General features: G+C 49.2%; 1 protein-coding gene across 2 annotated transcripts in view; it reads left to right on the top strand.

Moving 5' to 3' along the window:
• Nucleotides 1-19,344, top strand: part of IQGAP1 (IQ motif containing GTPase activating protein 1) — a 131,690-nt gene that overhangs the window by 9,622 nt on the left and 102,724 nt on the right. The window contains exon 2 of one of the 2 annotated variants that reach the window (XM_025212460.1): nucleotides 9,303-9,444. The exons of the other annotated variant lie outside the window; for it this stretch is intronic. Coding sequence (XP_025068245.1) covers nucleotides 9,303-9,444 — 142 coding nt within the window. The remainder of the gene's footprint in view (nucleotides 1-9,302; nucleotides 9,445-19,344) is intronic. 2 annotated transcript variants of the gene reach the window in all.

Here is a 19,344-nt window from a genome sequence, read left to right as displayed (position 1 = left end):
ACCTACAGGAAAGCTCCTAAGAAACATCCTAGATAAATACAAGATTTTGTAAGAGGGACTTGTCATGTAATAGAGTTGCATCGCATGGGCTCTAGGACAAACGTGCGGTTCGTTGGTGTTGGACCGGTTCAGAAGGGGAGGGGGAATCGTAGAGTCTTAGAAGAATTGAGGCTGGAAGGGGGCTCAGGAGGTCACAGCTAGTCCAGCCCCCTGCTCTAAGCAGGACCAGCCCCAACTGCATCATCCCAGCCAGGGCTTTAAACACCTCCAAGGATGGAGACCCCAGCATGTCTCTGGGCAGCCTGTTCCAGTGCTAGACCACCCTCCTCGTGAGAAAGCTTTTCCTAATATCTAACCTCAACTTCCCCTGCTGCAGCTTGAGGGAATTAGGGGGTGCAGGTGTCCTGGGGGAATGGACGTTACAGGGCAGGTCGCAGCGGTACAATGGCAAAGCCCGTGGGTCTCGCCCACACTACCCAGGAGCCAGCGTCATGGTGCCATTCCCTGACTGGCAATGGCACGGTTGTTTAAAGGCATCCTGGGAGGAGTAGGTCACCACATTGTTCAAGCGGTGCCTGAGTTGGGGCAACTGCTTTTCTTTCTAGAGGAGATGATGAAACTTTGAGCCCTCACTTCCCTCTTGTGTACGACGTAGCTAAATTTGATGTTTCGACTGACATGTCTCACCTTTTACTTCCAGTTCTGGAAGGTGTTTTTATTTGAAAATTTAATTAAAATTTACTTGACTGTTTTTAGAGTGGAGGGATGTTTACTCACGGGGCTTTGAATGTGTGTAGCACATCATCTTTTCCCCCCGGAAGAATGCACCTGAACTCCGATTTGGGATGTCCCCACCCGTGTATGCATTTAGTTGTCATCATTCGTGTGGCTTCAGAGGATTATTAGAAGTTATAGTAAATTGAGGTGACTCTTTAAGCAAGTTTTACGTTCTCTAAATTCTTCAATTTCCCTCCTTTTGTACTTGGTGAGAACGCTGCCCAGCAGTCTCTTCATCCTTCAGGAACACCTGTTTCCCTCTTCGTGATGGCTTTTAAAACTTTTCAGTAAGGGCAGAGCAGGTGTCCTGCTATTTCACATATACCCGTGAATCGTGGGAGAAATTGGTCATGAGCGTTTTGAGAAATTCAGTCAAGCTGAAGGGACCGTGGATAGTTGCTGGGGAAATGATGATGTTGTCCTGATATTCAGAAAGAGCCTAGGGAATGACTGCGTTAGCTGACACGATTCTAAGGGGGGGAAAGGGGGTAGGGAAGAAAATCAGATACAAGATTCAAATAATAAAGCATAAGAATATCATGTATAATAGTCTACATGGTTTTATGGAAAATGGCTCTTGGTAAATCTGATGTAATTTTGTGATTAAATTACAAGGTTAATTGAATGGGAGAACATGCAAATACAATATACTAGAAGTTTGATAAGGCAACTGGCTTAATACTTTATCACATTCTCATTAAATCTAGCAGGATTGCGTTCTGCAAAAATCAAGCTTCCATCCTGGAAGGATGCGAGGAGCTACGAAGGACCCCGAGTCCAGTTTAGTCGAGTCTTTTGCCAGTTTCCTTGTTCTCAAGGCCTTAGCTATAAACACTTTTTCTCTAGTAGGTTTGACTCCAGTTTATAAATGCAGCTTTCAAGGAGTGGGAACACTCTAACATTCGCAAACGTGCCGTGGCGGCCTCTGCCTGGGCCTTAGACAGCTAGTGCCAACGCGGTGCTTGTTTCCAGAGCTGGCTGGCAGCAGTTGGCGTTCGACTGTGCAGAAGCCCAGTGAAAGTGTGCTAACACTGTTACCGGGTGTTGGTGCTGGAGTCTGTGGGGGGCGGCGCAGTGGTTTCCTGGGCGGGAGCCGTTCTTGTGAGGAGGCAGGGAAAGCCTGGAGAGGGACAGCTCTTGAGCTGTGCCGCCTGCGTGGAAGGCGTGGTATTGCGAAGTTCTCGCTATTGCACAGTTTGTCATTTGTGTAAAGGGAACGAAGTGGCTGCTTATTGGCGACTCCTGGCTCGTGCCTGGCTTCCTGTTGAAAACTGCAGAGACGCCTGTTCGTACTGAGGCCGGGTACTTGAGAGCCTGTGCTCTTGTGTACAGTGCCGTGGCAAGGAAGTTTGGCGCCCGGGGAAAGCCCGCGGGAGCAGCCTGCCCTTGCCCCATGCACAGATGTGGGGGGCACACGCCCCCCCACCCCCACGTTTGCCTGGGAGTGGACGCAGTGGCAGGAGCTGCCCTCCCCGCATCCCCAGGCCCCCCAACACGCGCCACTTGCAGCTGTATCCTGCACCCCGCCCCAGCTGGGCAGCATCCCCCTTTGCTTTGGCACCCGGGGTGGTCGCCCCGCTTGCCCCCCTTGCTATGGCACTGCTTGTGTATTTTGTATTTGTCGGAGTCTCAGACCGTGCAGATCGAGCGGATGAACTCTGCAGCGTAGCGCGCACAGGATTTGACGTCCCAGGAGACCACTGTCAAGACAGCTGCAATGGCAGCGGGCCAGGCGTAGATGTGGCTGTGCCGGCATTACAAGGGGTCTTGCTGCTGTTCGCACCAGCTCCCCCCGCACGGCAGAGCTCATTTGAGACGCTCCTGTCTGCTGGCAGAGCTGAGCGCGCACCGCAGGCTTTGCGACCAGAGCAGTGTTGGCGCATGGTGACGCTGGCTTAGCACTGCCAGCATAGGCTGGGCCTTCGGCCTTTTGAAAAAGGGACAGCAAGACCATGGACGGGAGCGGGGTGATACTAGCGATCTGCACATGGAAGGTAACGAGTGGCATGACGGAGTAACGGCAGTAGATGCTGCTTGCTAACGGAGGTGGGGAGTGACCTTTTAGGTCGCTGACAGACATTCGTGTAAAAGGGCGGTAGGATCTGACGCGCGATCCCAAGAGCTGCGCCTCCCGCCATGCCACACGTGTCTGGCGTGACATGTGATTCAGAGATGGGCATTAAGAACCCACTTGTGCCTTACTTGCCACGGCAGGGTCATTATTTTTAAGGTCTGAGGTGCAGTGAGCCCAAGACTGGCGAGACTTTCCCCAGTCTGGGCCTCATTGCACCTCCACATCTGCTTCTGAGGTTCAGGCAGGGCCTGAAGTCCAAACACTGGTTCTGCCCCCACCTGCTTGTCCAGGGGACATCTGTGTCCTGGGCTCTGGGGCTGCCCCACCTAGATCCTGGCACTCAGCTGAGTGGTGGGCTCTGTCCCGAGCTAGCCCCAACCAGCCGCCTTCAACTTCAGGGGCAATACAAACGAGCTGTGAAGTTGTTACATGTTATATGTGGAATAACGTTGTGGCTTGGTTATGGTATTTTCACCTTAACTGGTGGGCAGGCTGCTATTTAAGGGGTGACTAAATGTAGCGTGTGTCGGGGGCCTAGAGATCCATTCAGAGAGGAGCAGGCTGGAATGATCTAAAGTGCAGTAATTTACACTTTAATACAACTGTAGTGTAACCAGCTTCCTAGGAGAAGTAACTGAGGCAAAAAGCCTGACAAGATATACCGATGGATCTGGAGAAAGGAGCTAAGTAAGAGTGGCAGATGTGCACAATTGTGTGCGTGAGTGCTGAAGGAAGAGAGAGCGAGCTTGGAAGTGCTGGCACTCGGTTTTCTCCAGCACAACGTTTCTCAACTTCCTAAGACTCAAAGCACCTCTTGGAATATACCCTTTTGCTCATTTTTTGACTACAGAAAAATAATAGTGCAATTTTTGTGTTGCAGACAACTCGGAAAAACCAAAGATTGTTTTTGACACCATGGGTTCCTATTTGAAATCTCTGGGTTTGCCCTGTGTACCAGATGTAGGTGTTTGCACAGCTAACAGCACTGATGTCATGCGGCAGCCCTGGGTGAGAATCGCTGTGTCGGGACCATCCAGGGGTTTGGGGAGAGGAGCTGAGCCAGGGCCAGAGAATAGGGAGGCACAGCTGTCTGCCGTGGGGAGAGGGAGGAGTGAGCTTATTGAAATGAGCACTCCTCCGTTCCTTTCAAGGTCTGCCCTTCTTGCCATATTTTCCCACGTTACTTGGAATGATTCACCGTACTTCAGTAAAGACAATCGTATGCTGCACTTGTTTAGATGCCTTGTCTTCAGCTGCTTTCAATGTGCCTATTTTATTTTAACAGAGCATCCCAAATGACTTTTTTCTGTTCATATTAGGTTTGAGATTTAAGTTGGCTTTGAATTCCTGGTGCAAAAAAGACTGAGAGCCATCTGGAGCAGGCACAATCTTGTTGGTAGGGTGTTGCACACTTTCAGGCCTCTGTCCCAGCCCCGGGTTTGAAGTGCTACTGTAAAAATGAGCCGCAGTTTCCTGGGAGGCCGCTCTGGAGGACGGCTGTGCCTGAGCGACGATGGGGGGAGCTTCAAAAGGCATTTTCCTCTGCATGTGGTGTGGGGGCCGCACTCACTCGTCTGAAAGGGATTACTGGCTCTGCAAGTCTTGCCCGTCTGAGGCCCAGCCAAGCCGTGGAGACGCACGCTGTGCGCGCTCGGCAGTGAGCGTTGTGCCCGGATGTGCTGCGCGGGCGCCCTGGGCCGCGGGGCTCGCCGCCTGCCTGTTGCGTTTCCTGTGTCTGGAGCAGCGCGTGAACTCCACCCACTTCGTGCTGAATTATTGCAGCACGCCGCGCTTCGGGCTACACCTTCGAGCCCGCGGTGCATGTGCGAGGGCTGCCGCTTGATTTCTGAATGAGGTTTAAGACTGCATAGATGAAAACAAAATGTAGAAAACATCAAGAAAAGATTGGAGTTTGATGTTCAGATGGTCACATTCTACATTCAGAGTTGACATCCTGTTTACTGTCTAGATTTGTCATCTCTTAAGACGACCAAAATAAGAGCGTTGCCTTGGTAAGCCTCCTCAAACTCCGAGCTGTTGAAAGGTGCTGCTTTTTGAATGTGATAAAGACTCAGGAGGGAAACAGTTTAGCTTTTGAGGTAAACTCAAGATTTATAAATACGCCACAATGAGACTCACTGCATTAAGTAGCCACATTATTTTTAGTCTCTGTGGTGGAAAAATGCTGGTATTTATGTTCCCCTCGCCCCTGCCCCCTCAAACAAAAAAAAGGTGTTTCAGTTTCTGTTCCACCAAAAAGGTTTTTGCTTCGTTTGTTTTTGGTTTCAGTCTAGCTAGCAGGTGTAGACAGAGAGTCGTTTTACTACAAAATGTTTTGTTCAGAGTTGAAAAATCAAGGACGCGTCTCTCCCAGTGTATCGGTGAATCCCACGTGAGAGACGGGATGAGGCCTGTTGCCTCGAATAGCTCGATAGACACGGGGCCCGGCCACCTGTTCAAAAGCATTTGGCGTAAAAGATGCGTGCAGGTGCGTGATGGGGATGTGCGAAGTGCCTGAGCAGGCTAGGAGCCAAGTCCCGTTGATTTGTCTCCTGTTCATTTCTGCAAGAGCGTCAAGATTTTGTCCAGCGCATACATGCACTTTAAAGCATCAGAATATCTCGGCTCTGTCGCTGTGGATTAGATTTTTAATCTGTCAGGTCACTGATGATAGTTCATGCTTCTTTTGGCAGGTGTGCCACAAATGAAGCCCCCACCCTTCCCAAATGCTACTCCAATCCACTTCCATTGCCTGATCCACTGCTCTTCTTTCTGTTCTATCATGTGCTCCCTGCCTGATGTGCTGCTCTGCTTTCTGCCCTATTTGCCATTGTGCGTCCTGCCTTCTCCTAGTTAGCCACGTGCCGCGCGCGCCTCTGCTTGGCCCCGCCGTGCACTAGATGACCTCCTGTGGTCCCCGCCAGCCTTGCTTTTCTGTGTTTCTGCCTGTGAACTTTGCAACACGCTTGGGGATTTGGTGCAGTGGAAAAATCTGGGTAAGATTTGTAGACAGGGTGCCTGAATTTTTCTGTTGAGGAGTCTCCCTGGACAGGAAAAAGTTAAACTCTGTAGTAAGCGCTTCCTGTGAGTGGTGCTGGGTGTGCCACCTGCCTGCCTCTCCGGTTCTTGGCTGTCTGCCTGCGCAGTCCCCGACGGAGAGCAGTGGAGAACTGGCGCTGAGAGATTTTGTCTTTCCTGCCTTTCCCCCTTTTTTGGTGGTAGCTGAGAGGCCTGCGGAGAGCTCCGATGAAATGTTCCCTTTGCTAGATCCCGAGACCCCTACAGTAAACTGCTGGGGAGCCTTTCCTTTACGAAGCTAAAGGGAAGCTGAAGCCTAAGAGGTGGTTCCCTCTTCTCTGAGAATCTGAGTGGGAGCGCGCAGTGCTGTTATAATTTGTCGTTACGGAGGCACACCCGTTCGTACTGCTTTGGGATGGGCTGCGGGGGAGTAGGCTTCCCAGCGTTCCCGCAGCGCATTGTCTGCAGGTTCAGCTCTGGGTGCAGATGTGCTTTGTGCGCGTGTAGTTGGATCGGCGCGGCGAATAGATGCCGTTTTGGTTTGTAGTTTATCGTACATCCCTCCTGGGTTGAGACACCCCCCACACACACACACACACGCGCAGCAAGGACACATGCTAAGGACTAGCCCTTAACTCTCAGCTTACGAGATTCCTGTTTCCAGCTCGTGGGCAGTAGTTGGGATCTACAGCCCTACGGCTTTTGGCTTCTGAGAGTTTGTGGCCGTAGTGCACCTGAGAAGATGGATCTGGCTCACCACAGCAAATGACCAGCTCACCTCACACTGCCCTAAATCTCTTCGTTTCACTGGAACTCAACACAAAGAAAAATCCATGCTGACCCTGCCCCGGAGCGTGCCGTTAATGGAAGCTGTATGGGATCAAGGCTGGCAAGGACAGACCTCATCGGGCTACTCCAAGCGTGTCCCTCCTGGGGTTTCCAGATTTCTTGTTTGCCTTCCTGGCAACACCCATGAAACCCAGCAAAATGCAGATCATGTTGACATGATAGATGCACATCTACATCTAGTGCCTCCACTGATACAGAAGCTCATTACTGTCCTGTTTTGCTTGATCTGATTTCTCCGTGTCAGAACTCGGCGTTGCCGCACCTCGCAGCTCGTCCTGCCTAGACGGCGTCCGCCGAGAAAAGATGACCGGCTGCAACTCGAACATCTTGCTTCAAAGCATGACTTTTTGCTTTCCAGGCTGAAATGCGCAGCCAAATAGAAGATATTTTCTACTGGGGTAACTCGCCATCGGTTCTCACCAGCGACAAGTCCCGTTCCAGCAGTTCTGGCCTCTCCATTCCTCGAGCAATCAGACCTATTCCTCGGTTCAGTAGGAGTGGATCCTGCAGCAGTCTCCGCAGATCATTTTTCTGTCCAGAACCAGACTCTGTTTTCATGCCAACACAGTAAAAAAGCAAATTCCTGAAAGTATTGACTTATGTTTTCCCACTAGCCTGAAATCTCCTTCATGTCTGCAACCGTACCGTAGCCCTAGCAGGGTGGAGAGGTCACACGGGAAGTCTGTGGCTGAACAGAGGCGGTTAGCCGAAGTCTCTCAGAAGGAGCAGCGCGCTGGCACCTGGGCGAATGTCCTGACCCCTAGACCACCCTTCTTTCCTTCCTTTCTCTTTTATCTGTTACTGTTTTGTATGAGGTCAGAGAGATGACTGAGCGGGTGGGACCTTTGTGTTATACCAGCAAGCGGGATACCAGATTCTACTGAATGATCTGAAACAGTGTAAAGTAACAACTTTTGCCATAATAAAACTCTTAGTATTATATTAAAAGTCTTTGTACGGTCCCTTTTCAACGGGCATTTTAATATGTTGAAGTGAGGGGAGCAGTGTCTTCAGTGCAGTTGGTACTCGTCACCTCTCGAGTGTCTGTTTTTTCTGGCTATGACCAGTCTCGCCAAGCCGGGAAGTGAGAGAGGTTATTCTAGCGCTCCTGATGGAAGATGTGCCCCTGACGTTTGATATGCAGATCTCCACCGTGGAGTCTGCTTCTGGAGGTCGAAGCAGAAGCTCACGCAGAGACTCCGCGCCGGGTACTTGTCAGCAGGGCTGCACCTTATCCTTCCCAATGCACAAACCGTGCTGCCGTCGCCTTGGACTGGGTTACGGAGGTACGCTGTGCTACGGAGGACCACTTGGAAACTTCTGCTAGTGCAAAATGTGGCCGCTTGCCTGTCGAGTGACATCTCGTACACAAAACGCGCCGCGTGTGTTCTGACACAGCCGAGGGTTGCTTTGGCGGTCAAGTGCAGCTTATTGGTTTTTGACGGTTATTGCCTAACGATTTGCATCTTGAGACACCTTTTCTCGGAGGTGCTGCATTGGTTACAATCTGCTGATCTACCTGAACTAACAGGTCTTGGTTCAAACGGGACTGGGTTTGTAGCAGCACTTTATCTGCAATAAGTCCCTGAATTTAGAGTCTTCTTGCCTTCTTTGCTCTAGGATTACATCTGCCTGTTTTCTTAGGCTTTTCTGGAAGAGATGGGCATAAGAGGGAAAGTATGACTAGTAGGTAAGGAAGGATAGTTTCCTAGCTGTTTGATCAAAATAACGTTGGTGAATTCCTTATGAGAATGGCCAGCGTGCGGACGGGCGCCTTCTGTGGCCGCGGTGTGAGTGTAGTGCACAGGCGCTCAGACGTGTGCTCCAGGGGGTGGCAGGAGGGGAGAGAGCATCCCAAGGCCATCTGCTGAGGGGTCACCAGTGCCAACCAAGGACATGCAGCCTGCCCCACAAGGCATGACCTCTATATGAGGGGCTGGTCTCAGATTTTTCCCTGATCTCTCCAAAACCTTATTTATGCCCCAGCGGGAAGGAAACGTAAGATGCCTTTGAAAAGGAGCCACCTTTAGCTCCTCCCTTTCACCTAGAAACCTGCTTACTCCAAAGGAAGTAATTCACATATTTTGTTTTCTGAGGCGTGCAGCTGGCATAACTGTAATGTCGTTATTGGGGGGAACGAGGCAACTAGCAGAGGGAGGGGTGTGGTATCATTTCCTAAAAGTGGCGAGACTCCAGCTCCTTCTCATCTCTGGTTATGAGTTCGACAGTCCAGGCCCCCGCACCAGGGTTGTCCTGCTCTCAGGCCTTACAGCTTGCCCTATAGACTCGACCTACTATCCACCAGTGGGGCACGTGCGCTGACCCAGGGTGAAAGGGGTCTGACATGTCATAGGAGGTCCGCAGCTCTTTGGATTGCCACCACCACTTGCTTCCTCTGTCCGTAGTCACATAGCGTTCTTGCTGGTGTTTGCTGCTCCAGAAAGGCACAGGTCTGAATTGCAGCTGGTACAGTCGACCAAAGTTGAGTATTTCAAAAGCAGTGCATGTGAGGGAGATCCTTGCTCAGTCAACACTGATCCAAACCAACCAAAAGTGGTGTGAAAATGTACCTCCTTCCCTTCAGGCTCAGCTTCCATGGAACTGGAAAAGCTCTTGGATCCAGTCAGTTTGTTTTGCGAAGGAGGTTGGCAGCTCTTAACAGGAGAGGAGGAGGAGGAGCGAAGTCAAACTGCAAGTCCAGTGTACCAGTACAGGCGAAAGAACAGGTATGGGACTATTTAGAAAAGTTGGATACAGCCAAGTCCATGGGGCTGGGCATGATGTACCTGAGGGAGTTGGCTGATGTGATTGCAGAGCTGCTGCCCATAATCTTTGAAAACTTGTGGTAATTGGGAGAGGTCCTGGATGATTGGAAAAGGGCAAATCTAGTGCCCACCTTGAAGAAAGGGAAGGAGGAGGATCCAGGGAACCACAGATCAGTCAGCCTCACCTCAGTCCCTGGAAAAATCATGGAGCAGATCCTCAAGGAATCCATTTCTAAGCACTTGGAGGAGATGATGTTGATTAGGAACAGGCAGCATGGATTCACCAAGGGCAGATCATGCCTGACCATCCTGATTGCCTTCTACGCTGAGACGACTGGTTCTGTGGATGCGGGGAGAGTAATGGATGTGGCAGACCTTGACTTCAACAAGGCTTTTGATACAGTTTCCCACAACATTTTTGCAAGCAAGCTAAGGAAGTCCAGGTTGGATAAATAGACTGTAAGGCAGATGAACAGCTGGCTGGATGGTTGGGCTCAAAGGGCAGTAATCAATGGCTTGATGTCTACTTAGCAGCCGGTATCAAGTGCAGTGCCCCATGGGTTGGTCCTGGCACCAGTCTTCTTCTATATCTTCAGCAACAACCTGGAAGATGGGATGGGGTGCACTCTTAGTGAGTTTGCAGATGACACCAAGCTCAGGGGAGTAGTAGATACATTTGAGGATAGGGCTAGGATTCAGAGTGACCTTGACAAATTGAAGGATTGGACCACAAGAAATCTTTTGAGGTTCAGTAAGGTCAAGTGCAAAGTTTTGCACTTAGGACGGAACAATCCCTTGCACCGGTAGAAGCTGGGGACCAACTGGCTAAGCAGCAGCTCTGCAGGAAAGGACCTGGGAGTTAAAGTGGACAATAAGATGAACAGAAGCCAGCAGTGCACCCTTGGTGCCAAGAAGGCTAATGGCATCCTGGGCTGCACTGGTAGGAGCGTTGCCAGCAGATGGAGGGCAGCGATTCTTCCCCTCTATTCTGCACTAGGGAGGCCACATGTGGAGTCCTGTGTCCAGTTTTGGGCCCCCCACTACAAAAAGGAGGTAGACAAATTGGAGAGAGTCCAGAGGAGGGCACTGAAAATGGTGAGGGGCTGGGGGACACGACTTGTGAGGAGCGGCTGAGGGAACTGGGCTTATTGCAGCTGCAGAAGAGAAATCTGAGTGGAGATTGAATTAGCAGCCTTCACCTCCCTGCCGGGGGGCTGCAAAGAGGATGGAGCTGGGCTGGTCTCAGTGGGGGCAGACGACAGGACAAGGAGCAATGGGCTCAAGCTGCAGCAAGGGAAGTTGAGGTTGGATATTAGGAAAAATTTTCTCACCAGGAGGGTGGTGAAGCACTGGGACAGGCTGCAGAGAAGGTGGTGAAATCTCTATCCTTGGAGGTGTTTAAGACCCGGCTAGACAAAGCCCTGGCTGGGATGATGTAGCTGGGGCTGGCTCTGCTTTGAGCAGGGAATTGGACTAGATGTGACCTCCTGAGGTCCCTTCGACCCTCATTTTCTATGATTCTGTGACGAGGAGAATAATGAGGAATAGCCAGGAATAAACTATTCAGACAAGTTTTTGTTTCAGGATTTCACAGAAGCTGAGATGGATGCAAAGGCCTCTTCTTGGCTCTTGGACAGGAACTCCCTCTGTTGCTGTGTTAACTGGATTCCCATCTGGTCTTCTGCTTTCCACACTCCAAGCATCTTTTCTTTGTTTCATCTCTCACGACGTACCATGCTGACCTTTCCGTCCCACCTCCCCCCACCTTTCAGTATGTGTTGATAAGGCATCAGGCATGGTCGTGGTATCTGAGTGCACACTGATTTTCCTGGTCCTTGCTAGACCTCGTACAAGGGTTACAAAAGGAGGGTAGACGGGAGAGATTAAATGAGGTAGGTTGGAGTGCAGGGAAGAGAGTAGGAAGACTAGAGGTGACCTCGTTTTGTAGAAGGTGAATGTCACTAGAGTCCACCTGGTTTCAGGAGGTAGGTGGAAGGCAGGATCAACAGGATACAAGCCTTGCAGGTGCAAATAACATTCGGTCCTTGTTTGTAGGCTTGTTTTTTGAGGGAAAAGCTGGGAGGTCTTGCTGAATCTAAACCGCTTTCCATTTTAACTGCTGATTGTGTTTGGGACAGCTCACTGTGCAGTTGTTCCTGGACAGGACATGTGGCAGCAGACTTGCTTTCTCTGAAAGGATCCCTCCGTAGCCCACCGCTCGGAGCACAGGCTGATTTCCCGCTGGTGACCTTCTGAACTTTCAAACTCTCCCTCTTCCCAAATACTTCCTGTTCTTTATCCTGCTCCTGTGTAGAGTTGTCCGTGCAGCGGGTTCCCCTTTGGGATGTGACGTACTGTTGGCCCCTTAGCCAAGTGTTAATTGTTATAACAAGTCCTTTATGTTCCTAATGGCATTTAAAAGAAGTGCCTGCAGCCCACCCATGTGAAACCGTTTGCTGTAATTTACCCTCTAGCCCATGGGTCAAGGTCTCTTGATTTTCAGGTTTTGGAACTGTTTGACAATACTAGGAGCACCTTTATTATATATCTGGATGAACATGCCAATCCTTTTCTCCATCCTGGCTGGGTTTCGTCACTGAATTGTCGTAAGGATTATTGATGCGTCTTATGCTTTGGGAAGAGCCTGTGTGAGAGGCTTGAATGTCCCTGCGTGACTGATCCAGTCCAGTATCTCTGCAGAGTTTAACACAGCCACCTTTAATCACAGCTTGTTAAATTACTGAAGCTGCCTTTCGGTAACTTTGAGGGACGCCAGCATGATGATCTCGGCCTGGGATAGAGAAGGCAGGCAGATTTGGGCTGGGCTGAGGATGCTTAGCTTGGCGGATGGAGTACACGTCGATCATGAGAAAGGAAGTGCAAGGGGAAGAATGAAGTCTGTTGGGCTGAGGGAAGGATGCAGCGTGTTTGGACCTGGGGACTAGCTGCAGCATGCTTAGCCCACTGGCAGGTGTGATTTTCACTAGCGCTGATCTAGGAGTGGCCTCACTGCGCTCTGCAGGAACCTCAAGACTCAGGATGTTCATTTGGGAACAACTTATTAAAAATATGTGCAGAATTGAATATAGGAGAAGTGAGGGATTCTGTGATGTGCTTTACTGGATCATTCCGAGGTCCCTTGTGGCCTTACAGTCTATGAACTGTATAGCTGGGAAAGCTCCTGGACAAGCCGTTGGGCATCAGGTCTCGGCTCTCAGCTTCCTTCCCTGAGCTCGGGCTTGGACCCGAGGAAGAGCACGTGATGCCTGAAAGCTTGTGCAGCAGCTCTCCCAGATACACAGTTGGTCCAGAAAAAGATATCACTGAATTTCTTGCTTCTCCTATGTTTCCTGGACCATCACGACGACAACACTCCTAACCTACTACTGAATTAAATAGTTCTTTTTGGTGTTGCAGCAGGCTCTTATTCAGCAGTAGGTTCACCTCTTCTATCGGAGAGCTTACTGTTCACTATTGCCTTGGGAATATAGTGTACCTCTACAGTGTGGGAAATTGCCTTTGCTATACCTTGCCTTAAGGCATGTCACTGAAGTATTATATGTGCTGGCCCTGCTGTCATCTGGGAATCTGGGCCAGGAGGAGCTGGGTCACGGGGTCTGCTCTGTTGGTATCACAGGCACCATAACATTAAACCTCTTTTGCATATTTTTTCAAGCTCCATCTTAATGCTAGTCAGCATGCTCGGCCCCCGTCCTCCTCCCCTTCCTCCTGCTTGGAGACTGTCAGAAGTTAGCTGATCCAAGAATCAAGAACCTTTTCCTAACTTCCAGCCTTCATGTATTTGCTGCTAGTTTACACCCGTTTGTTGTTGTGTGAACAGTCAGTCTTTCCGCTCTGAATAGTTCTTCTTCCTCCCTGACGTTTGGCTTCACAGTCATCCCGCTCTCCCGTCTCTGGCTCTGTTCCCCTTCAGGTGACTCTTTCCTGGACGTGGGTGACCGCAGTTCTCCGGCGCTCCATGGGGCCTCTCCAGATGTCATACAAACGCTTGCATGGGGTCATTGATATATCCCTCTCTCTAGTAGAAATAATCCTCTTGAAATAACCTGTTTCAAGAAAATACAATGCCTTTTCTACGTGTACATCACGCTTGTGGCTCATAGTCGTTCTGTGATCAGCTGGTCCTTCTCTCGTTTGTTTTAAACTGGTGAGCTCCCAGCTCCTAGAAGCCTTCCTTTATTAGTCTATGACCTCATAACCCTGCACTGCATATTGGTGTATTCCGCCCCATTTCTGGCATCACAGCAGAGACTATGCAATTTCTATATTTAGTACTGGATTGGGATATCATACAGAAAGAGCTCTACAGTCTTGAAAACCACCCAGTTTTCAAACTGTAGTTTCTGCGTGATATCCCACTCGTCCCCTGTAATTATGCAAGGCCTTCTGACTTAGACTCATTTGGAAGATTTCATCTTCCTTGTTCCTTGTGTGTCTCAGTAATGAAAATATTAAACCAGATCAGTCCCAAGACTGATTGCTGAGGGACTCTGCTAGGAGCCTCCTTTCAGTGCTATCCCTTTAGCCATTCCTTACCCACCTTACTAGCATTTCGTCTCCATGTTCCCCAGTATAACTAACACACGACTTCCCACATGGCACTGTGTGGTAGCTTGGGATCGCTCCGTTCGTTTTTCTGTGTCAAGGATCTGCCACCAGCCCAGGCTGGCTTTGTTTTCTGGGCGCACCTGACGTGTTGGCTCCGTCCCCCTCCGCTGTGCGGGCTGGGCAGTGATGAGCGGCGCGCGCCGATTCTGGCCTGGCGCGCGTGGCTGGTTTGGCAGCACTCTTCCTTCACTGGAGCTGACCTGGCCAGTGCTTGCAGTGCTAAACTGTGAGTTTGGCGGGATCTTATTCGTGGTAGTCGCACGGACTAGATAGCCTAATGGGTCGTTCCCACCAGCCACCTTCTCACCACTCTCTAAAACGCGTTCCTGTTGTGGCCATGCGACGACGTGACGAATGTGGCCAGTAAGCAAGACAAGGGAGAAAAGAGAAACTGGTTTTAGCTGAACCACTGAATTGTGACTCCTCCTTCCACTGTAACTACAGGATTTTTATCCTTCCTTTTCTGGCCTGTGATTCTCATTTATGTCAGATTAAATCTAGGCTGCCTGTTCCCTAGTGCGAGGACCACAATGCTTGTTTCTTCCTTTGCAGAGGTTAGCATGCTCCTCGTGGCTTGACAAATGCTCTTGCTTTGGGACCTGTGCTCTCTGGTGAACAGCGTTGTGTTTGTTGTGAGAGCAGCTGAACAGAAGGTGACCTTCATTTCTGTTCCCCATTTTCAGACTTGTCATATTTCCTTCATCTCCAAATGCTGATGCAGGTCATCTTTTTGAGGAGGCAGACATTTTGAATTACAGCATTTTTTTTTTAAAGCCCCAAAAAGAAAGAGCAGCAATGAAAGGAAGAGATTTGCTAGACTCAGATACTTTCACACACACAGATTGGAGCAGAAGACTCCACTAGAAGAACCTTAAAACCCTGGGCGGGCGGGGGAGCATGCTGGTAGTATTCCTGACACCAGTTCAGGAGACTGACATGGAGACAGGCAGGCATGCATGCATTCCACATTCATATAAAACCAAAAGGGACCGTTGTGGTCACCTAGGATGACACCTGGGTAGCACAGGCCGATATACTTTACAAGCAAGAGTAAATGAAGGAGCCAAGTATATTTTCTAGGGAAAAAACCCTTGTTTTCTAAAAGTGGGTGATGGACAGCCCACTGTAACCCTGGATGTGCTGTTCCAATTGTTAACTGCTCTTCCTGTTCAAACTGGAAATAGTGTTTTGGGTAGATGTGATATCTTTTATTAGACCAACTGAATAGCTGGAAAAAAGTTCTTTGCAAGCTTTTGGGCACAAACGCACTTCTTCAGGCATAGGAAATCTCTGCTGTTTAGAAGGGTGATTACACCCAAAAGCTTGCAAAAAACTTTTTTCCAACTACATGCTCAGTTGGTTTAATAGAAGATATCACATCTACCCAAAGAAACTTTCTTTGCCTGCCTGTGTCCTTAGACCAGCACGGCTACAACGAAAAACCTAGAAATAAAGTGGACGTTTTTGATTTGTCTAGCTACTGCTTCCCTTTGGATCTCATGAACCTTTTTCAGGTAGATCGGAGCCTGCTCTTCTCAGGCTTCTGTTCTCATGTGCACACTTCGGCTGTGATTAGGAGTTTTGGCTCCACCTTTTCTTTCATAAGATCAGTAGACCAAGTTTCTTAAGCCTTTCACTGGGAAAGATAGCTATACATTGGCTTTTCCTTGAACCTGCTTCAATTTATCAGCCTCTTTCTTGAGTTATGTCCAGAGCTCAGCCTAGCATCCTAGCAGCAATCACCCCAGGGCCAAGCACAGAAATAGCACAGCCTCTCTGCCCACCCTTTCTGTTTCCCTCCAAGATATTGGAGAACCTCATTAGCACTTTTGGCCATTGGCATTGCAGTTTAAGCTCTTGGTTTGTTAATTATCCATTAGGACTTTGGCAGTCATTTCTAGGGAGAAGTGAGTTTTTCTGTAAGTACAGTTTGTATTCTTATTCCTAGATCTGTTGACATGTCCTTTTCATTATTTAGCACTCCCTCACTGTTGCCACCTGCGGACTATCAGTAAGTGATTTTGTTTTCTCCAAGTTATGATAAAAAAGGTTATATAGTGCAGCACCAAGAACCGATAACTGCAGGATCCCAGTAATAACAGAGACCCTTCATATAGGTTTTCCATCTTGAATTGTATTTTCATAGATTCATAGAAGTTAGGGTCGGAAGGAACCTCAGTAGATCATCGAGTCCGACCCCCTGCATAGGCAGGAAAAAGAGTGCTGGGTCTAGATGACCCCAGCTAGATGCTTATCTAACCTCCTCTTGAAGACCCCCAGGGTAGGGGAGAGCACCACCTCCCTTGGGAGCCCGTTCCAGACCTTGGCCACTCGAACTGTGAAGAAGTTCTTCCTAATGTCCAGTCTAAATCTGCTCTCTGCTAGCTTGTGGCCATTATTTCTTGTAACCCCCGGGGGCACCGTGTTGAATAAAACCTCACCAATTCCCTTCTGTGCCCCCGTGATGAACTTATAGGCAACCACAAGGTCACCTCTCAACCTTCTCTTGCGGAGGCTGAAAAGGTCCAGTTTCTCTAGTCTCTCCTCGTAGGGCTTGGTCTGCAGGCCCTTAACCATACGAGTGGCCCTTCTCTGGACCCTCTCCAGGTTATCCGCATCCCTCTTGAAGTGCGGCGCCCAGAATTGCATGCAGTATTCCAACTGCAGTCTGACCAGCGCCCGATAGAGGGGAAGTATCACCTCCTTGGACCTATTCGTCATGCATCTGCTGATGCACGATAAAGTGCTATTAGCTTTTCTGATGGCTTCGTCACACTGCCGACTCATGTTCATCTTGGAGTCCACTACGACTCCACGATCCCTTTCCACTTCCGTGCCACCCAGCAGGTCATTTCCTAGGCAGTAGGTGTGCTGGACATTTTTCCTCCCTAGGTGCAGCACTTTGCACTTCTCCTTGTTGAACTGCATTCTGTTGTTTTCTGCCCACTTGTCCAACCTGTCCAGGTCTGCTTGCAGCTGTTCCCTGCCCTCCGGCGTGTCCACTTCTCCCCATAGCTTTGTGTCATCTGCAAACTTGGACAGAGTACATTTCACTCCCTCGTCCAAGTCACTGATGAAGACATTGAAGAGTATCGGTCCAAGGACCAAAGCCTGCGGGACCCCACTGCCCACACCCTTCCAGGTCAAAACCGACCCATCCACCACGACTCTCTGGGTGCGACCCTCTAGCCAATTCGCCACCCACCGGACTGTGTAGTCATCCAAGTCACAGCCTCTTAACTTGTTCACCAGTATGGGGTGGGATACTGTATCGAAGGCCTTCCTGAAGTCTAAGTATACGACATCCACTCCTCCTCCTGATTTTGGAGCCTGCCAGTTTTTAGTTCATTAGTGTGGGTCATGGTGATATTATATCATTCTAAAAAGTGCCATAAAATGTCATATGGTATTAAATCAGCTGTATTATGAAGCCTACTTCATAAGCAGTACTGCCTTTAACTACATCTGTCATCTTATTTAAAGACTATACCAAGTTAATTTGGGGATACCCATTTTCCAAAAACACATGCTAATTCTGAACCGGTTGGAGAGCTGTGCATGGGGAAGAAGAAAGGTGGGGGTGGAGGGTGGGTGTGGGTGGAGACGCCGAACTATGCAAGATCAAAGGATGAGGTTACTTATCACCAGACTGCAAATAAAGAAGAGCACCCCCTTTCCCCTCCCCTACCTGTCTGGCAGCTATAGTCTCCCATCCCCTCTGGTCTTTACTGCCACCTGTTTGCATTTTCACAGACCTGCATTTTGCATGTAGGCTTAAGCTTCTGTTGTGCCCAGGAGAGCACAGAAACATCAGCAGGCTCTCCCTGTGCCTGAAGAAGGATGTTTGTGCCTGAAAGCTTGCAAAGAACAATCTTCCCAACTATTTAGTTGGTTTAATAAAAGATACTGCATTTTCCCAAAGAACCTTGTCCACCTGTTAAGTGATGCACTTACCTCTTCATATCACTACAAACTGAAGAAATAACCCCTGAAAAAGAGCAGAGGAGGAAGATGGGGTATAGGTGTGGGCAAATATTAGTGTTAAACATCAGGCTGAAATTCCATGTTCTGGTTTAGATGCAGCAAAACAGGCTTGCATTTATTGAAAGTAAAAAAAAAACAACAATAAAAGTAAAAGTCTTGAAAGGAGATGCGCAATAATAGACTTATTGCACTAATGTCTTTTGTTTAGTAAGTTGAGGAATGTCCAAAGTACTGATTAGAAATCTTGGGTTGTTCATATTAAGTGTGAACACGGAGGCTTGGATTGTCAGTGGGGCTGAGGAGGGCTGGTTCCTTGCTCAGAAACATGCAGGATCTGGCACCTAGCTCCTTTCAGGTCATTGGAAAATTTTGAAAATTGTGTGACATTTTGTCTTTAAGGCATCTGTGAGCCTCTCACAAAACCAAGGTTTTAAATGCAAAAAAAAGTTCCCCGAGCAATGCTTTTTGAAAAGACAGGACTCTGGTCTGCGCTTCAGCAAGGGGTAAGCTGCAGTGCAGAAAGGGGAGCACTGCATTAACTCCAGGCACATGACCCTGATGTACCAGCCATGCCCACACGCAGACACCTCTGTGCAGGCTTGTTGAAACAAGAGTAAGAGCTCTCAGTTGTTCCTGGTTCTTGTGCAGTGAAAGTGCCTGTTCCCCTGTTTTGTGCGTTTTGAAATCCTGTTCTGCATAGACGCTTGCACTGCCTCTGTCACCATAGCATGAGTGTGCATCTTAGTAGGGTCTTTAAGTGCTGTGACGACTGTGCGTCCAGCCCATAACCTATGAAAAGGAAAGCAGTAGGGTTGTAGTTTGCCTCCATGGGGCTCTCAGGCAGGGAGTTATGGTCAGTGTTTTTAGCAAATGGGGCTTCCTCAATGCTCCGGTAGTGCCCTTTTGACTTGAAAAAAGTTCCAGTTGCAAGGACTCAGGGCAGTGCAGAAAGCTACCATGCCATAGGGAGAGGGAGGAGCATAGGCGTGCTGCCAAGGAGGTTTGGAATTAGGGAAGCCTGGTCTGACCGGATAGCAGTTTGCTTGGCTTAATGTGGGCATTTATTGGGGGATGATCCAGCATTTTTTTAAAGTCTTTTAAGCATTTTCTTTTCATTTGTCCAGCTTTTGTTGGAGAAACTCAGCTGGTCACCACTTAAGAGTCATTTGTGGAACCCTGTGTGTTTCTTCTTGATAGTAGGAGCTCCCCTAGAAAGAAAGCAGGCTGCAACCAAATAAATATACCTTT

The sequence above is a fragment of the Alligator sinensis genome, unplaced genomic scaffold, assembly GCF_000455745.1.
Source record: "Alligator sinensis unplaced genomic scaffold, ASM45574v1 scaffold407_1, whole genome shotgun sequence".
Classification (NCBI taxonomy): Eukaryota; Metazoa; Chordata; order Crocodylia; family Alligatoridae; genus Alligator; species Alligator sinensis.
This window is presented reverse-complemented; position numbering and strand designations above follow the sequence as displayed.